Here is an 18,905-nt window from a genome sequence, read left to right as displayed (position 1 = left end):
TCTGACCGAGACCTTTGGAAATATGCTGTGTGTGAGAAGACCTGGCAAGCCAAGTGAGACCTAAATCCAAGGCCTCTGCCAGGGGAGTAGCCAGCCCATTTATGCGTACCTTTCCTTCATTGGACACTAAACTCCGCTTGCGAAGACCTGTTGAGGCAAGTGAAATCGAAACCGAACTAAATTCGACGACTGGCACCCATGCCAACGTGGGGCAAGCGAAAGTGAAATCGTGATGGCACCTGTGCCCAGCGTCGGCTTTCTGGTACTTGTGCCTGTGGCATGTGTAAGGACTTTCGAGCAAGATCATTGCCAGTGCCCCTGGACTGGCTCTTGTGCGGGTGGCACATAAAATACACCATTTTGAGCGTGGCCGTTGCCAGTACCGCCTGACTGGCTTTCATGCCGGTGGCATGTAAAAGCACCCACTACACTCTCGGAGTGGTTGGCATTAGGAAGGGCATCCAGCTGTAGAAACTCTGCCAAATCAGATTGGAGCCGGGTGTAGCCATCTGGTTTCACCATTCCTCAGTCAAATCGTCCAACCCATGCTAACATGGAAAGCGGACGTTAAACGATGATGATGATGAAACTGAAATTTTGAAAATTTGGATGAGTGCGCAACCACCAGTTCCCCACCACCGCATTAAATTTCGATATAATCGTGATCTACACCATCCGAAAGGTATTTGTCGAAAATTTCATTTAAAAATTATTTATTTTTCTGAAAGTTACGAGGAAACTAATTCAGGAATGCGACACATTTGTATAGGTATGACAAGGAAAATTTACTGACATATGTCATGTGCGTTTGTGCACACTTGTGAAAATGAATAAATGCACTTCCGTTAGTTATTAGTTCCCTTGTCCGTAGAGCTCTCTACTATGATTACTACCATATCAAACTCGCACCTACCGAAATCGAAATCATATTAACGTTGTGTAGTCAGTTTCCCTCTTATAATTTACAATGTCGAGAAAACTAGAAGATGTAAGTAGAGAAATGATTTCACCAGTTTGCTTTTACATATTTAGGATTTTTTTGAAAATTATGACCTAGAATTTATATTCAGTTAATGCTTAAATATCTCATAAAATTTACTGAATCACGTTCAAATTTTCTGATGATTTTTATCATCGTCTCACGCTAGTCTATTTATATTAGTTTAATAAAATAATTGATTCTTTCGGGGTATCTTGTTACAAAAGAAAATTTAGAACTAATTCATTAGGTGTTTAACTGTTCTTGGGATGTTTTCACCCGTATTTTTTTTTTCTTGTTTCATTTTCTAGAAAGATCTACAGAAACAATTCGCACACACCTAACACGAGTTTTTTTCCTACACTTATTACAACGTGATATGAATCTTTTATCAAAATTTTTTTTTAAAAGTGTCAATGCTCTGTGTATAACTCACTCTGTTCATATCTGCTTAAGAAACTCGTGATGGCTTGTATGAATAAAACAGTTTGTGAACCGCGAAAGGGGTTCTGTTGTTAGAATAAAATGTGACTTGTGTGTATCAAGGGATCTGACGGATTGAAAATAAATTATGAATGTGACAAACTTAACATTGATATTCATTGACTTGATAGTTTTACCAAATTCTAGAATATATTGCAGTCACTTGATCGATACGCAGGCTTTACTGCTTTCAAGTGAGATGGTGATCAACCATGCCTTTGGTTTATAACTCACTATTTCTTCTATTTATCCCAAGAAAAAAAAATGAAGAAAAAAAAGAAAACAGCTTCTTGAAATGTTTTACCACTCTTTTGACCGCCATCACTCTTTTCGTTGCAATTCTTTACTTGATGGCAACAGCATTTGATGTTCATACATTGGAAAGGGTCGCGTTTTTAATGGAATTTAGTTTTCTGCTGAAAATGATTTATTCTATCTTTGTATGAATAATAAAAGAAAAACTGTTTAATCATTGTGTGACAATGAGGTTCACCTGAAAAACAATTGTTATAGAGAGATATTAAACACAAATTTTTACTAGGTATAAAATATTTATTTCAATGTAAAATAATTAACGCTGGGTGTGAAAGTTATTTTATCGTGCAAGGAGCGTTTTTTACGGACCTTAAGCATTGACGTGCAGAAAGTGAAATTGAAATGAAAATTTCGTGGAAATAAACAAAAAACTATAATACTTTCATTATTCAATAATTTATCCACATAGATATTAATTAGCTACCCTCATATATAAACATACTGAACTTTTATTTTCAATACCAGTATAACGACAATTCTTAAATTATGAAACTTGCTGTGGACAGGAAAATATTTTCTGTTTTACTCGTTAGATCTGAAAAATATTGTCTATGTTTTGATTTCCCTTCATCGGATTTGTCCGAGAACAGGTACTCTAATTTTCTGTCTCGAGAGATTGATAGCTGTTTATATCAAATACACACAAGACATAACATTTACATTTCTGAAATGTAAAATATATAAAGCAAAACATAGTCTCTGATATGGCAAATATTTCTTGGCGTATATATGCATAGCGTTGCTTATTTATACTGATAAATATTCAAAACGCTTAAAGGCATTTCTACCAGCTCCTTACATTCTGAGTTCACCATTCCGCCGAGGTCAACTTTGCCTTACATCCTTTCGAGGTTGATAAAATCAATTTATGCCTAAATTTGAAACAATCATTATTTTACTGAAGAGGAAATTTCAAAAAAAATTATTTTGATGAGAAGTGGCAGTCAAATTTCAATGGTTTCTAATAACGCTACCACGAATGAATTCTGTAAAAAGATTGTTTAGAATTTTTAATTATTATAAAAATGATCGAAATAGGGAGTGGGGAATAATAATAAACAATAGCAAAAAATTCGTAATTATTATAATAATTATTAAATCCAGAAAATTGCAATAATAAAAGGAGTTATTAAATTTGGCAGTTTCGAAAGTTCGACATTTTCTTTGAATTTTTGTTTTAAACGTTGAAGATAACGATTCTGTATTTTTTCTTCTAAAATTAAAAATTTTAGAAGCAAAAAAATAAAGCTACGTATATATTCATCAATCTGAACAATGTATTAGTCTGCTCTTCTTTAATTAAAAAAAAAATTGCTTCAAAGGGTTAACACTGAAATCCAGAAATAGGAAATGCCTTTTTAAAGTGAAAGAAATGGAAGTGAAACAAGGCTTAGTTTTTCTCCGAATTCTAAAAGAAAATGATTATGAGGATAGTCATGCTTTATTCAGTATATGAATACCAGGTATAGTGATGCAAACAGGTAAACTAGAACTCAAACTATGAGTAGATGTATATTTTTATTGATATCTAGCAGAAGCAACAGATTAACTCAAGGATCGAGAGTTTCATGCGTTGGCACTTGGAATATATCATTCGACGTCAGGAGAAATTTGTAATATCGTTTCTTTAAAAAAGAAAAAAGTAGCATCAGGTTATAAATTATTCAGTAATTTACATTCTCGGAAGACCAGTTTCAAAATCACCGTTAGGCTATACCTGACCCGTTGCTTCCAAAATGAGACCTGCTTTACTCTTCCCACTAAAATCACTCGTACTATGCTTTCATTCTTTCAACTGTTTTGATTCTCATCACCATTTATTTCCCCCTCCCTCCTTCCTCCCCTTTTGGCTCTGTCACAAGAAAGGGATATACTAATCCAGGTTCCACAAAAACAGCACTGCATCTCTAAGGACACACTTCAGACATTTCTTTAATCTTTAGTATTTCTTGCTCTAGAAGTATTTTACTTTAAAACTGTGGTTCCCAATTTTTTTCACTTTTTAGGACCCCTTATGTTGAAACAGATTGTCATGTGGACCCCCAGGCTTTTGAAAGATCTAACAAGCTGATTTTATTAATTAATAGCAGGCTTGTTTTCCTAGTTTAATCTCTCAATTGAAAGATATAATTAAATAAATGGCAATAATCAAGCACTTAAGGGAGTAGTTGGTGCTGCTTTGTGGATGTCTGGTGCAATGGTTGTCAGTTTTAAGCAGAGATCAGGTTCTACATTCATCCTCTTTCTGTATTTGGATTTTATATTGAATATCTGAAAGAAAGCTTGCTCATATGTATATATTGGGAATAGCATTAAATATTTCACTACTTTGGATACCAATTCCAGGTACTTATATCTTTTACTTTTGTTTTAGTCATTGGACTACATGCCTTCAAGGGTTTAGTTAAACAAGTCAACCCCATTACTCATTTAAGCCTGGTTCTTATTCTATTGGTCTCTTTTGTGAAACTGTCAAGTTACAGGGGGTGTAAACAAACCAACACTGGTTGTCAATCAGTGGTGCAGGAACAAACACAAAGACACATGCATGTATGTACATATATGACAGGCATCTTTCAGTTTCCATCAACCAAATCCACTCACAAGGTTTAGATCAGCCCAGGGCTATAGTAGAAGATACTTGCCCAAAGTGTCATGCATTGAATCTGAACCCAAAGCCACATGATTAGGAAGCATGCTTCTTAACCACTCAGCCTCACCTGTGCCTATGTATGTAACCAAATATCTGCTAAGTCATACTAAATGAAACTTGATCTAAGTGAAATGACAGAAAAGTTGAACAGGACTTTCAAATTTAGATCATTCAAATACATAAAAAATGCCAGGTATATCTTTTGCCAAAGCTAGTCACTAAAAGCTACTGGAAACACTCACTTCCATGGAATGATCTTTTACAGAAAAATAATCTCATTTCATCAGATAACTTGAATATACAGGCAAGTACTTACCGTGACATAGCCAATGCACTAGGAACGCAAGAGCAGTTGGTTGTAGGTACTGCCCATCTCACAAAGTGGAATGAAAAATCACTAAGATTACAAGAATTTAACAAATGCAATAGTAAAATGACTCATTCAAAATCACATAACATCAGTTGCTGAAACCGGCATTTTTATGTCTGTTGTTCCATGCTCGGATCAGTTAAACAGGTTTCCCGACCCACACTATTTCCATTTATCACCTTCTTTTGCGCTTTTACCCACTAATTTCTCTTTTCTCTAAACACAGATCTTTCCCCATTCTCAATGCCCTTTCATCAAGCCCCTTACTATAGCTTCCTCATGTACCTCCTTATCTCCCTCTCCTCCACTCTGATACCTTTTGCATCATTCTACAACTTTCTGATGTATTCTCTTAACTGAAACTATATATCTCTCAATTTACACCTCTGTATTTTGGTATTTCCTTTAATTGCACCTTCATATATAATAGCAGGTAGCCATATATCTCCTCTATAGCTAGATACCTGTGCTTACATTTAGCCTTTTAACATCCAACTTATAACCACATTCTCCTCTCAAATACTCCCCATTTTGTAGTGAGAGCCTTTTCTTCCCCCCTCCTTGTTCTTCTGTTCAAGTTACTGAACAACCTTACTAGTGCCAGTAACATGAGAAAAGCACACAGTCCACTGTCCCGTGGTTGATATTGAAGCTCAACGTGGCTTTGCAACTTGCCAGCTCCTGTCAAATTGTCCAACTCCTGCCAGCATGGAAAGTGGATATTGAATCTTGATGGTGCTATGTAGTGAATGTTTCTGTTGTTTCTTTCTAAGGTTTCAAATCTCACTTCCCAACCTCCAGTGATTTACCACAGACAGTGCCCAAGTCTCACTATTTTGCAGTCTCACCGTTCTTTACGGAAAGAATGGTGATAATTTCAGAAAGAGAAATCAATATAACATCCCTTTCTAACTGTAGTTCTGTTCCTGTATCCACATCCAGTTCTAATCGTCCAGCTAAGAGGAACTAATAACCATTTGTTTTAATTTTTGGCAGGTTCAAAAGGATGTTGAAGAGATGATAATACTTACAGAGAAAGCTGAAAGACCATATGTAAAAAATATTCTTCAGAAGGAATTGGTGAAACTACAATCAGAACTTTCTGCCATGAAAGTGAAAGCATGTGCAAGTGAGAAAGCGGCTACAAATCCTCAAAGCCGTTGTGTCACTGTTGAGTTAAGTACCTATGGTGAGTTTTTTTCTTTTAATAATGACATTATCACCATCATCTTTATGCTTGGTTTACCATAATGACATTTATTAAATATATCTATTTATATATATACATACATACAATGGGCTTCTTTCAGTTTCCACCTACCAAATCCACTCAAAAGGCTTTTGTCGGCCTGAGACTATAGGTCCATGCAGTGGGACTGAACCTGGAACCATGTGGTTGGTAAGCAAGCTACTTACCAAACAGCCACTCCTGTGTATATGCCTATATATATATATCAGTCAAGTATGGTGGTTGATACAATAAACTAAATATTTCTTTACTTTCCCTTCCTCCAAATTTCTTGTCTTGTGATTATGTTAGAAATGAGGTTTTTGATTTATTGCTTTCATGTTTTGGCACAAGGCCAGCAATTTGAGGAGGACTAAGTTGATTAGATCAACCCCAGTGCTCAACTGGTACTTATTCTATAGACCCCCAAAGGGATAAACAGCAAAGCTGACGTCCTGAGAATGAAAAGATGGATGAAATGCTGCTGAGCATTTTGCCTAGTGTGCTAATGATTCTACCAGCTCACTGTCTTAGGATTTTGATATATTGTGATCCTGTCTATTTAAACATTTTCTTTTAAATTACTTAAAACTTTTGGTCTAATATTTACGTATTTTTCTTTCAGCTTGGGATCAGTCTAATAAATACATGAAAATATATATTGATCTTAAAAATATTCAACAGTTATCTAAAGAAAACATAACATGTAATTTTGAAGAAAAGTAAGTCGAACTTTTTTTTACACTCTTAACCCTTTTGCTATCAACCCAGCCGCAGCCAGCTGAAAAATTTTTTTGCTCAAATGACCAACCCAGCTGTAGCCAGCTAGGCAAACCCATTGTTATTTAAATGTGAATTACAGCACAAATCTCATTAGTACATGTGTGAAAACACATGATTTCACTTTGTAAATAGTCAAGTTATAGTATCTGACATTGATGTGATATCTGATCTCTGTAAATTTTGGGAGATGTTTTTCCACATTTTTTTTGTGGCGATTTTTTTCAACTTTTAAAATGGATAGGAGTGATTCAGTATTAAAGGGCTTTTCAACAGAAGATATTGAGAAATCAAGCAAAAGTATGAGTGAACTACAAAAGCACGTGGTGTATGTAAATGAATCAGATATTTCTGTATCCAAAACTGAAAGCAGCAATTCTGAAGAAATTGAAAGCGATGATAGCAACAGTGAGGACGATTTTATACCTGAATGGAGTAAGAAGTTGAAAAATATTTCCATCACCAATTTTTCTGAGGAGACTGGATCTACTCATAGTCTTTCTCAGAAAGCAAAACTGTTGGACTTTTTTTCTTATTCTTTCCAGTAAGCTTGTTTGAAGCGATCACTGCGGAAACAAACTGGAAAAAAAAGATAGCTTGTGGTTTCTCACAAGCGTAGAAGAAATACAGGCATTTTTTGCCGTTAATATTATTATGGGTATAAGACAATTACCCAGAATTACAAATTACTGGAGCAATCAGGAACCTTTTGGAGATCAGTACATTTCCAGTATTATATCAAGGACACGATTTGTGAAATTGAGTCAGTATTTACACGTGAGAGACACTAGTAGTACCCCAGTATGTGGAAAACCAAACTTTGATCCCTTATTTAAAATAAGACCCCTCATTGACTGTGTTACAGTTGTTTAATGAAACTAGTCTAAATTCATGATTATTTTAGAATTTAATTCTCATAAGGCATGTATTTTGGTTAGAAATATAGTAACGTAAGGGTCAAGTAATTGAAACATTGCAAAGTAAGATAAATCATTTTAATTATCTACTTAATATCTGGTAAAAAAGTGATCTAAAACATGTTTATATTTCTAACTGTTGAAAACTTGAAATCCATTCAGTTTGGTTTCAAAAATTCTGTGAATTATGGGAAAAAAGCATAGGGGAAATTACTTAAGTCAGACTCATCAACTGTAGATATTGCAAAGTATTGGATTAATTATAGATAGATAGTTTGAAAGAGATGGTGTTTACATTTTTTAATGTAATTTGAGGAAAATTTGGCTGCTATTTCTTGCAGGTTGAGACTCTATAAAGAAGTTCTCTCGGCTGATGACTAGAATGAATAGTTTTAATAGGTAGCTGTAGGCCAAGTTAAGTAAGCACAAATAAAATGTAATTTATTGATTTTAATATAGATGATTGATAAACAAAACAAAAGGTGAACCACTAACTCTAAACCCTATGATGTTTCACTTTGCAAATGCACGATATACTGTCAGTTTCCTTGTGCACAAAAGCAAATGTTTTAAGACATACAAATAGATACTTACTGATAACTTCTTCCCCAAAATTCTATAAAATTTTGATGTAAACAATATCTTACCAAATATAGATATGGATTATATGTCATTTAATATGCTGTGCAAATTGTTTGATTGCTTCAGAATACATAATTTTATATATGCACACACACACATTTTTACATATTCATTGTGAAAAGAAATTTATAGTGATGCAATTTTACTATATGCTGGCCAAATTTGCATTAATGAGAAATTTACCTTCAAATTTTGATGGTTGTTGCTTAAGTATAATTTCAATTATATAGAGAGGGGAGGCACAGACAGATGATCATTTTTTTTATGCCTATTCAGATTCAAGTATTTTGCAAAGAATTTTTAAGCCTAATCCTTTATTTTATAAAGTAGGTTCCATATTCTTCAGTCTAGAAGCATCTGTAGACTCCATTGCCAAAGTGATAACATGAATCTAACCATTGCTATTATATTTAAAAATATATGAAAAAAATGAATGAAGTGTTTCTTGAGAAAATATGTATTAGATTTGTAATTCTATTGACAGATCTTTGGATTTAACTGTTTCAAATCTTGATAACAAAAATTACCATTTCAAAGTGAAGAAGTTGGCAGGCTCCATCATACCATCAGACAGTTCCTTCAAGGTTAGTTAAATGCTGGTACTTTACTTCACTAACCATAACACATGGCTTCCATTTGGTTTTCATTTTTCATTTATTTCATTGTTGTTTTTCTTTGGTCATGTTTTATTTATTTCACACTTAGTGAACACTGGCATTATTGGTTGCATTTTCTCCTACAAGCCGGTGTGCTGGCATTAAACAAAATGAGTGAAATACTTGAGCACTTGCTTAAACTTGTAGCTGTTTTTGTCAAGTCCTAAAGGAACTGTTTTGCTGATGTAGGAAGCAGGATTTGAACTCGGATCACACAAAGCCAAAACAGATACTTCAAGGCTTTCTATTCAGTACTACAACTCCACTGTTTCAACACCAATTGTGTGTAAATGTTTTACCTTTGCTTTCCTTGCTGGCAAGGCTTGGATGGGGTGCCACAGTTTAGGGTCTTCACCTTCAGGTATTGCTCACCTAGGCAGGTTGGAGGACCAATATCGCTCTCACCTGTTTGATTTTGGCTTGACTTGGTTTCTGTACTTAGTTGCCCTCATTTACAACCTTATGCTTGACACAATGTACTCTGGCTCGATTCCTTTTCCTTTTTTATACACACACACACACACACACACACACACACACACACACACACAGAGCACAAAAGGTGCATGTGAAGGCACCTGGTTCAGCAGTTAGGGGTTGGGGTTACAATCATCTGTTCAATTCCCAGACAAGTCTCTGTGTTGTGTTCTTGAGCAGAACACTTTTTCATGTTGCTTCAGTTCACTCAGTTATAGAAATGAGTTGCAACACCACTGGTGCCAAGCTGTTTAGGCCTTTGCCTTTCCTTTGGATAACATTGGTGGTGTGGAAAGGGGAGACTGGTGTGCATGGGTGGCTGCTGCTCTTCCATAAACAATCTTGCCCAGATTTGTCTTGGAGGGTAACATTCTAGATGCAATTCCTGTGGTCATTCACGACCGAAGAGGATCTTTACAGCACAAAAATTGTCATGTCCACAATGGCATTAAAGGAATCTCAGGGCCCCACATATTTGTTCACTCACCAATCTCTTTGCAGAATGTGAGGTATGAACATGGTAGGAGTACTCAGTATATTGAGATAAGTACATAGGTATATATGACCCAGGAGAGAGGGTGTTGACAAAGAACCCAGATGCTTGAGAGAAAAGGAGACAGAGTATGATGGCAAACAGTGAAATGGAGTGATATCATGCACTACAGGAGAACAGACTGATGGTCAAGAGTACTGAATGTAATTGGCCCCAAGTATGTGTGTGTGTGTGTCTCTCTCTCAAGGGAGAGAGAGAGGGGGGGGGCTTCTACACAGTTTCAGTATACCAAATTCTACTCACTAAGCATTAGTAAATCTGAGGGTTATGATGATTCACTTGTCCAAAGTATGATACAGTGGGATTGAATCTGAAAGCATATGGTTGCAAAGCAAACTTCTTATCTACACAACCATGCCGGAATATATATATATATATGTATGTATGTCTTTTACTCATGTCACTCATTGAATTGTGGCTATGCTGGGGCACCACCTTGAAGGGTTTTAGCCTAGCAAATTGACCCCAGTACTTTTTTACTTTTAAATATTCTGCTAAGTAGAACTTGTATCACACTTTCAAGACTCTTAAATGTAAAAGCTCAGTGTTTAAACTTTATTTTCTTGCATATTGAATAACTATGAATTCAACATGGTTCAAGAAGCACATATTTGCAATGTATATCTCTCTTAATTTATAAATTATTTTTAAGAGCATAACTACATTTTTAGGTTGTGATATTTGTTGTCTTGAATGAAAAAAATCTTTTTTTCTTCTCAGTAGCAATAAAGGAATAAAATGAATATCATATCAAGCTACAAAAGCAGATGGTTAGTTGAGATTTTTTTAGTATGGAGAAAATTTAGGTTGCTATATCATCCAGTGCTTAGCAAATCAATTTTCATTTACTTTGACCTCACATTGTATTAGAACAATTGAGTTTAATCTATTTATCATTTCTAACTGTAGATTGCTTAGTTATCTTCTTTTTTTTTTTTTTTTTTCATAAATTTTACTAGGTTATATTAATTTATTTCAATTATGGTCTATTTGTTTTTTTCTTTCCAGATTAAGACTGATTCCCTAGTGTTGATGTTAATGAAGAAGAATCAGACCAACTGGGATCATGTTTCAGAAGTTTCAATAGATAAAAAGAAAGAAAAAATAAAGTAAGTTAAGCTTTAGCAATGTTTGTACTGTGATATACCTGCAAGTGTTTAATTGATTCTGAAAAGATCCTGATTTATTTTTTAACACAGGTAAAAATGCACATCTCTTAATCATATTGTTGTTATGAGGAATTATGTAACATTCTGTACTATGATGATAAATATTGAACTATTAGTATGGAAAAGTGTATTGGAAAAGCAAGTGTAATTTAATTTGACAATTATAATCTTGAAAGCAAAGTTAATTTCCTGTTAGTCGTTAGTTTTGCATATTTTTTGATACTGACTTAATCATTTTTTTAAAAATTTCATTTGTGCTATCTTAGTATTAGAGAATATCATCTTTTTTAAAATTCCAACTTGTCTAATGGTTTGTTTTCTTAGAGATATTGATAGTAAATTTGTAATTCCAGGCTAATGACTTGTGTGTTTGAATGTGTTTAAGAAAAGATTGTTTTCCCAGTTTGATAGTTCAGATAATGACAAGTCAGGATTACAAAAGATATAATATTTATTCACAAGAACAGTGTTTATAAAGTTTGACTTGTGCTTTATAAAGTTAGAAGTTGTACAATTCTTATAAGAAATGTGATTGGTAACATTAAAATTGTGCTGATTAATCCTGGAATGTAAAGTTCTTAGTTGATATTGCACATAAGGAAGGTTTGACAGGTGAAGTTCTTAAAAGAACTGTTTTAAAGTCTGATGTGAGCTCTTAAAAGAACTTTGTTTGGTTATTACATATAATCAATTGAGAAATAGTGTAATACAGCTAGTACTTGTGATGCCAGGAATCAAGCTATCTCCTTGAGGCAAAATTTTGGCTGCATTTTATAACAAGAAAGTAATGTGTATGTGTTGTTTGATTATGCTTGAATTATTATATATTTGTGTGGTAATATATATATATATTATATGTATATATATATTATATATATATGCATGTGGATATGTATTTGAGACATCTATTTTTAGAATTTGAAATAAGTATTTCTTTTATGCAAGGAAATAAGAATGAACAAAAGAAGCCAATTTAGGGCTGTGATATCAATTAGCACGGAAGTGATTAACATGTTTACAGCTTTAATAAAACATTAAATTTTTTTAAAGAAAAGTTATCCTTTATTAAATATACAACAAATGCATAAAATTTAGAGACCTTGTGATGTTGTCTCACCATAAAGACGATTTTTCTTCTTTTCTAAACATGAAATTTTCAAGAGCATTACTCATCTTCATTGTTCTCCCTTTGCTAAGAGTGATTTCCTTTGATATTTAAGCAAGAATTATTTGATGCTTATTTTTTACTCTTTAAAACTCAAGATTATGATTTAGTACACCCCACTCACATCTTTTCATGTAGAAAATTTCCTGCTGCTTCACCAAGATATTTTTTATTCTTGATCTAAATAAAAGTACTTTAAGGTAAACCAAACATGATCAATAATATACCCTCATTTTTAGACTTGGAGTTAACTAAAATTTAATATTTACAATAAGATTATGCTCTAAATTGTAGAGAGATGATGTTAATTTTTATCGGCCTCAATGCCAATGTCAACCTTGTTTTCATTCTTCTAAGATTCATAGAGTACCATCAAGTACTGGGTTTAAATTAGTCAATTGTTACTGATATCCCTGAGGATTCTTTGAAATAATTGACTGTGGTTAGCTTGAATCTTCTCAAGACTGCTTGCACTTACAGGTAAACTCTAATAGCACATTATTCCTGTGAAAAGCAGTGGCCCCAGTGATACTTAATGATGGAACAATGCCACACAGTTCTCTAATTGAGATTAGTGGCATGTTTGTCATCGGGTTCAACACCCAACAACATAAGTATTTCACTGGTAATTATGTTAGTGATCCCAGAAGGATGAAAGGATCTTGGTGTTTGGGGAGTGGAGAGCTCAGATAGGACTGATTACTCCATGATATTCAGTCCAACACCGTTGTCCTTACTAATAATTATTTCTTGCTTTGGTACAAGGTGGGATATTAACTCAAAACATACAGGGTCATAACAATTATGCGAGGCTTAACCTGGTACTCTACTTCTGCCTCTCAATCACGTTTTTCAATAACAACTCATGAAACAAATTTCATTTCCTTGCTTCTGCATTTAAATATTTCAATAAAGTGAATTTACCAAATCAAATACAGACATTGGAAATATATTGACGAAACCAAATTCTAAAGATATTTCTCCTTTTTATGATTCACAAGATGAGATTACTCTGTGTTTCTGGAATATATGAAATAACTGCACTTAACAAAAATTACAATATTTATCATTTCAGGAAACCAACTCTTGATGATGACAAAGATCCAAGTGAAGGCATCATGGACATATTAAAGAACATATATGATGATGGTGATGATGAAATGAAACGAACAATAAGTAAAGCATGGTACAAGTCCCGAAATAAAGTATCAGAACTTTAACCAGAAACATCACATTGACGGCTACCTTGTGCAGAAATTTTTTTTTTTCCATTATTTTTTAATGTCATATATTCTTCCTGAATGCCAGACAGCTCTTAAGCTATCGAGTCTTTCTGATCATTACAGAACATTTGTACAAATATTATTAAAGATGAATCATTACTAAGGAAGAATTTTGGAAAAATTATTTGCAAAATAAATCAAATTTATGAGTGAAATATTTGTCTTTTCTTTTGATAGTAATCACTATAAGTTGAATTTTTGTCTTGTTTGAAATGCATTACATTCTTACAGCTTAACATTATATAGTAGCTTAAACAAAAGAGGAATGGCTACTAAAAAGCTGTATCGCCAAACTCTTATCAAATAATCATTACTAATTAGATTTAATGCTTTATATTAACACATAACAAACATCTTTAATATATTGTAAGAGCATAATTTTGTATTGTGTCCTAAAGCAATTATGAAATTGGTGAAACTGTGACATAATATGAATATTATATAATTCATTTACAGTCAGTTGAATGTAATTCTACAAATACATATTCAGTATAGTTGTTCACTTATGGGGTATTCATAGGAGCAGAAGTTCCTAATATGTAAGATGTTCCATTACTGAAGCAGGTTACACTAAATTCAATGAATAGTTTTAATATCCAAAAAGTATAAATGGTAAAGTGTATTGTCTTGAACATGTGTGTGAATTCTGATGACATCAGGGTTGTGGATTCATTACACAAAATATCCAACTCTGATTCTTATTTGCAATTGGACTAATATATTGGTTGAATGCACAGGCTGTAGCAATGCCATTAAGTTACAATTATGCATTAGATAAAACTTGCAAAATTTTTTTTAAAATTGTTTTTATCAAAGTTATAAAGGATGTAATAGTAACAAATTACATCAAAGTTAAAACTAAAAGACTGAATATGTAAAACAACTTAACAAATGACCATTTTAAAAAATAAATTCATATACTTTTTTTAATATAAAATTGAAATGAGTGTAAAGTTTATCCTGACTAAATATATGTTAGATCTTGTATCGAAGGAATAAGGTTAAATCAAATCCAGAATTTACTAACATTTTGTTCTTAGAAACAGAGTTGCTTCTTCCAGATCTTTCATAAAAGCCCTTAATTCTGGTTTGATGATAAATTAATATCTATGAAATAAAAAATATTAATGTGGTATGTCAGTCAGAGTTGGTATATTTTTACTGACTTCACAGCCCTTGATAACATAATGAATGTATTTTCAGTTTCTCTCAAGATCTTTCAAGAATTTTTTTTCTGGCTTTTATTTTGTGTTATCAATGGAATAAATAAATGGTATAATAGAAATTTCATTATTAATATCAAAATAAGGGCAGTGGACGTCAAAATCAATATATCACCACAATTGTAGTATTTGGTTAAGTCCCTTTAAATTCTGAGTTCAAATCTGCCTGGGTCAATTAAAAAGAAAAGTACCAGTCAAATTGAATCCCCTTCCTACAATACTTATGCATTCTCTCTATAGTTACAAATTACTAAGGATATAAAAAATGAGAGATGTTTAGTGCAACTTGTAAAAGTTGGCCAGCAATTTGGCACATTGGTTAAGTTCTTAATTAAATACAATGCTTTTTTTTTTTTGTAACCTGCATAAATCTCTAACATTTATATCATGTATTTAAATGTTTGTATGCATAAAACTTAACATCACTTAGATTAGCTGCAATATTATTATTTTTTTTCCAAACTAGTAATTGATGCTTAAAGTTTGTCTGCTCAGATAGTACTACTTTTTAAATCAAATACACCATAGGCATTTCTCATGTTAAAGCCATCAGTTGTTGCTTCTATTTATTATTTTCATCTCTTGATCTGTGCTCCTTTAGGCCAGTCAGAACATATTTCATGCATTACATTGGTATGAATGCAAAAGACCTACAAAATCCAAGTATCATCATCCATCCTCCTCACTTGTCTTATGCCACCACAGTCTCCTCCTCTGCCTTTGTAAATCATTTTAAATGACTTTCTCTATACAACTGTATATTGTCCCAATTGACGTTTGTTAAAAAAATTTCTTTTATACTTCACATGGCAGTCCTTGTTGATTGTATTTACTTCAATGCTTTCAGAACTTGTTTTAGAAGTTATCCAGTCTTTGATAGGTTTTTCCTATAAATTATGGCAACTTGATGCAAGATTAAGTGATAGTTATTTTATGTCCTATCAAAATATTTAGATTTTAGCTTTATACTAATGACTAAGATGCTATTAGAGAGTCAGTTTCATCTCCACTTTTACTGTAATGTAGTAAATAGGAGAGAAAATGAATGGAGAAAAAGTGATTTGGCAGTAAAAGGAAAAAAACAAAATATCAATTTGAAATTAAACTTTTATTTACAAGCCATTTGTGACAGGTTGTAAGGGAAAAGGGGAGTTAAACAAGAAAGAATAAAGAGAAATAAACGTGAGAGAAAGGGAGATAAACAAGAAAGACAAACGGAAAGAGGTGGCGGTAGGAGATGAAGAAAGCTCTAAAATAGAAAACCGGCCCAATCGACATATTCGTCTTAGTCGAGAGACTCAGTGATGTCTTCTGTCAATATTGACAGCAGTAGACACAATGGCCCATATTCAGTGTCAGCTTATTTGCAGCATCAACATCATCCATTTCTGGATACTGGGATTGAAACAATCCACAATGTGATCTTTAAGCCTAATTTGTCAGGTTAAAATGTAACGAATACATTCTCCTATTAGCAATACCGATCAACTCAGAAACTGTATAGCTTTTAGAGACAGGAAGTTGATGTGAATATAAGAAGCTGAAGATAAGAGAGAGACGGGCTAGGCACCTTAGAACAATGCAGATTATTTCTCCAGGAACCAATTCAGCTATATCTACCGTACAAAGGAGGCAGAGGGGGTATGATGTGGTAGAAGACGATGACTTGCCTGAAGTCCAAATAATGACTGATAAGGAATTACATTACAGGCACTTTATTCAGAATTTGTTGGGTTTTATGTGGTTTCAATTTTTAAAACCTTTTGCAAGTAGAAAAAAACATCAAAATATTCTTGAGGCAATATTTTTTTTATAGCAATCCCCAAATAACATTAATATTATATAGTAAAAATGTTGGTGCAGTTTTTTTCTTTTTTTTTTTTTTTTGTAGACTTATTTTTCATCACTTTGAAAGGGTATTTCATTGTTTTTAGTAATGTCCATTTTCAAGAATTTAGGTGTAGAAAAAAGAAAAGAATAAAAGGAACCAACATTAAACATATATACATATACCAGCAGAATACAAACTGCCCACCATCCAAAATACAAATTCATACACAATTACACCGATGCACATCTACCCAGTTTCAAAATCTCTATATCCTAAAATACACCAACCTTTACATAGGGAAATTATATTAGTGAAGGGGGGGAAAAAAAAGGAAAAATGCAGCATTTAATTTTATATATTTATAGTTTTGTTATAATCAGCCTATAATCATCAGGTTATTGTGGAAAATGAACAAATAAGTTCCAGTTATACCACAACTACCACAACTTAAACTTCTTTGGACATATCTAGCAATTATGTTTCTTGATCATTTTATTATGTTTTCAAATGAATTAATTGTAGTAAAATTTGGCAAATGTTCAAAATTGCTTGAACTCAGCAGTTAAACAGTGATTCAGAGCTTCTCAACAATGGAGTTTAAATTTAAGCTGTTAAATATTAATTAATAGAATACCAGGTATTTACTTAAATTTGCATTAAAGTAAGAATTACTGTTATAGTGTTCTAAGAAGAGAGAGAGAGAGAGATGGAGAAACATGATGAGAAATCATGCAAATTGGAATTTTTGTGTTTTATTGTAATGTATTAGAGAAAAGTTTGTTTACTGTTTGAAAAACATCTTAATGTGTGGAGTAAATAATGGAATATACAGTACTTCCTGCCCTGTGTATTGGTATCATTGCAACAAAGTTAATGCTTAGTGAAGAATTTAGCAAGTAAATCAGTAAAACTACAAAATGTTGACTTTATAGGTAGTAAATTGAATGTTTTCCTTGCAAATTATTTGACATAATATAAATATTCATAGATAACTAAACATGAATGACAATTAAGATGCCTTATCCTTCAGGGCAATTAATATACTATAAATAATGTTCAAAATTGCTTGAACTCAAATAAGTAAATAAACCTATTTCAATGTCAACTGAACTGTTTATCGCTGACTATTTCAAATAGGTCAATGAGTCATTTTTTTAAAATATTGATTATAGAAGCTTGTTGTCATTAAAAATTCCAATATTAAATGATATTGTTTGGTTAATATGTTGCCACATAAGGAAATATGAATTTTCAGAAATTTGTCATTAAATTACTAACTGTAACTTACAAATATTAAATATGTACTTGTCATTATGATTACATTTTAAATTAGTCTTACAATATATGCATAAATCATTTCTTTCCTTGTTAAGCAGAATTAACATTAATATATAAAAATCCAAATGGACTATTCTGTTAATACAGAAGTCACATGCTGGTAAAAGGTATTATATCTAAAATGGAGTCAAGTCTAATATACTGTCATAATAAAATTAAGTAAAAATTCTAGGATACATCAAATAATGAAGTGAAATGTATCATTAGGTTTCAAACAGGAAAGATAGAAGGTAAAAATATTTCAGTATCATAAGTTGAGTATAGATCACTTCTAAAACAATGATATATAGCATATTTCCTTTTTAGAATTCAGGCATTAGATGTAAATATATTCCCTGAAAATACATTGAAAGTAGCAAAGATTATTGTTATTATTATTCTATAGAACTGCATTTAAGAATCTGAAGTTAAATATATTGATATAATAATTGTAACATGTCACAATAGTAGCTGAACCTTCAATACCACAATAATTGTTTGGAGTAACAATAACAGTAAAGTCAAATGTATCACAATAATCAAAATGTCAAAGATACCACCACATAGGAATTTATGTCAAGATATGCCTTTCATTATGTCAGCTATTACCAGTTAAGAAAATATATGATATGAATAAAACTCGTATCAGGAAATAAATTATAGAGCCAATCAAACATAAACACATACATGCCAAAATGTATGAGCACTTACAAGATGATGTGATTTGACAATGTGTACTTGCATACTTGTATTACTATCCCAGCATTTAAACAGTAATATACTATTAAAAGCTGCCTTTGTTAAGGGACATTTATTTGGTGTATGTGTAGTGTATTTTACATATATATTAGCTAATATATGTAT

General features: G+C 32.6%; 1 protein-coding gene across 3 annotated transcripts; it reads left to right on the top strand.

Annotated features, from left to right (window-relative positions):
• The first annotated feature begins 836 nt into the window (after positions 1–836).
• On the top strand, positions 837–13,825 carry LOC106873458 (calcyclin-binding protein). Of its 3 annotated transcripts, none has more exons than XM_014920825.3 (6): positions 837–988; positions 5,797–5,989; positions 6,654–6,750; positions 8,852–8,951; positions 11,062–11,162; positions 13,463–13,825. In XM_014920825.3, exons 1-6 carry the CDS (start codon positions 968–970, stop codon positions 13,605–13,607), a joined length of 657 nt encoding a protein of 218 aa, XP_014776311.1. In that variant the 5' UTR covers positions 837–967; the 3' UTR covers positions 13,608–13,825. The 3 variants fall into 3 exon arrangements, with proteins under 3 accessions (XP_014776311.1, XP_089199699.1, XP_014776312.1); XM_089343573.1 differs by having other exon boundaries at positions 848–4,123; XM_014920826.3 differs by lacking the exon at positions 837–988 and adding an exon at positions 3,060–3,258.
• Positions 13,826–18,905: the final 5,080 nt, after the last annotated feature.

This window comes from Octopus bimaculoides, chromosome 2, assembly GCF_046866305.1.
Source record: "Octopus bimaculoides isolate indiv1 chromosome 2, ASM4686630v1, whole genome shotgun sequence".
NCBI classification, from domain to species: domain Eukaryota; kingdom Metazoa; phylum Mollusca; class Cephalopoda; order Octopoda; family Octopodidae; genus Octopus; species Octopus bimaculoides.
This window is presented reverse-complemented; position numbering and strand designations above follow the sequence as displayed.

Bases quoted from the DNA above. Each gene is read 5' to 3' on its own strand.
- LOC106873458 (XM_014920825.3), top strand. From the start codon at position 968: ATGTCGAGAAAACTAGAAGAT. The intron at 5,990-6,653 runs GTGAGTTTTTTT...TTTTTCTTTCAG, and splicing joins TGTTGAGTTAAGTACCTATG to CTTGGGATCAGTCTAATAAA. The intron at 11,163-13,462 runs GTAAGTTAAGCT...TTATCATTTCAG, and splicing joins AAAAAGAAAGAAAAAATAAA to GAAACCAACTCTTGATGATG.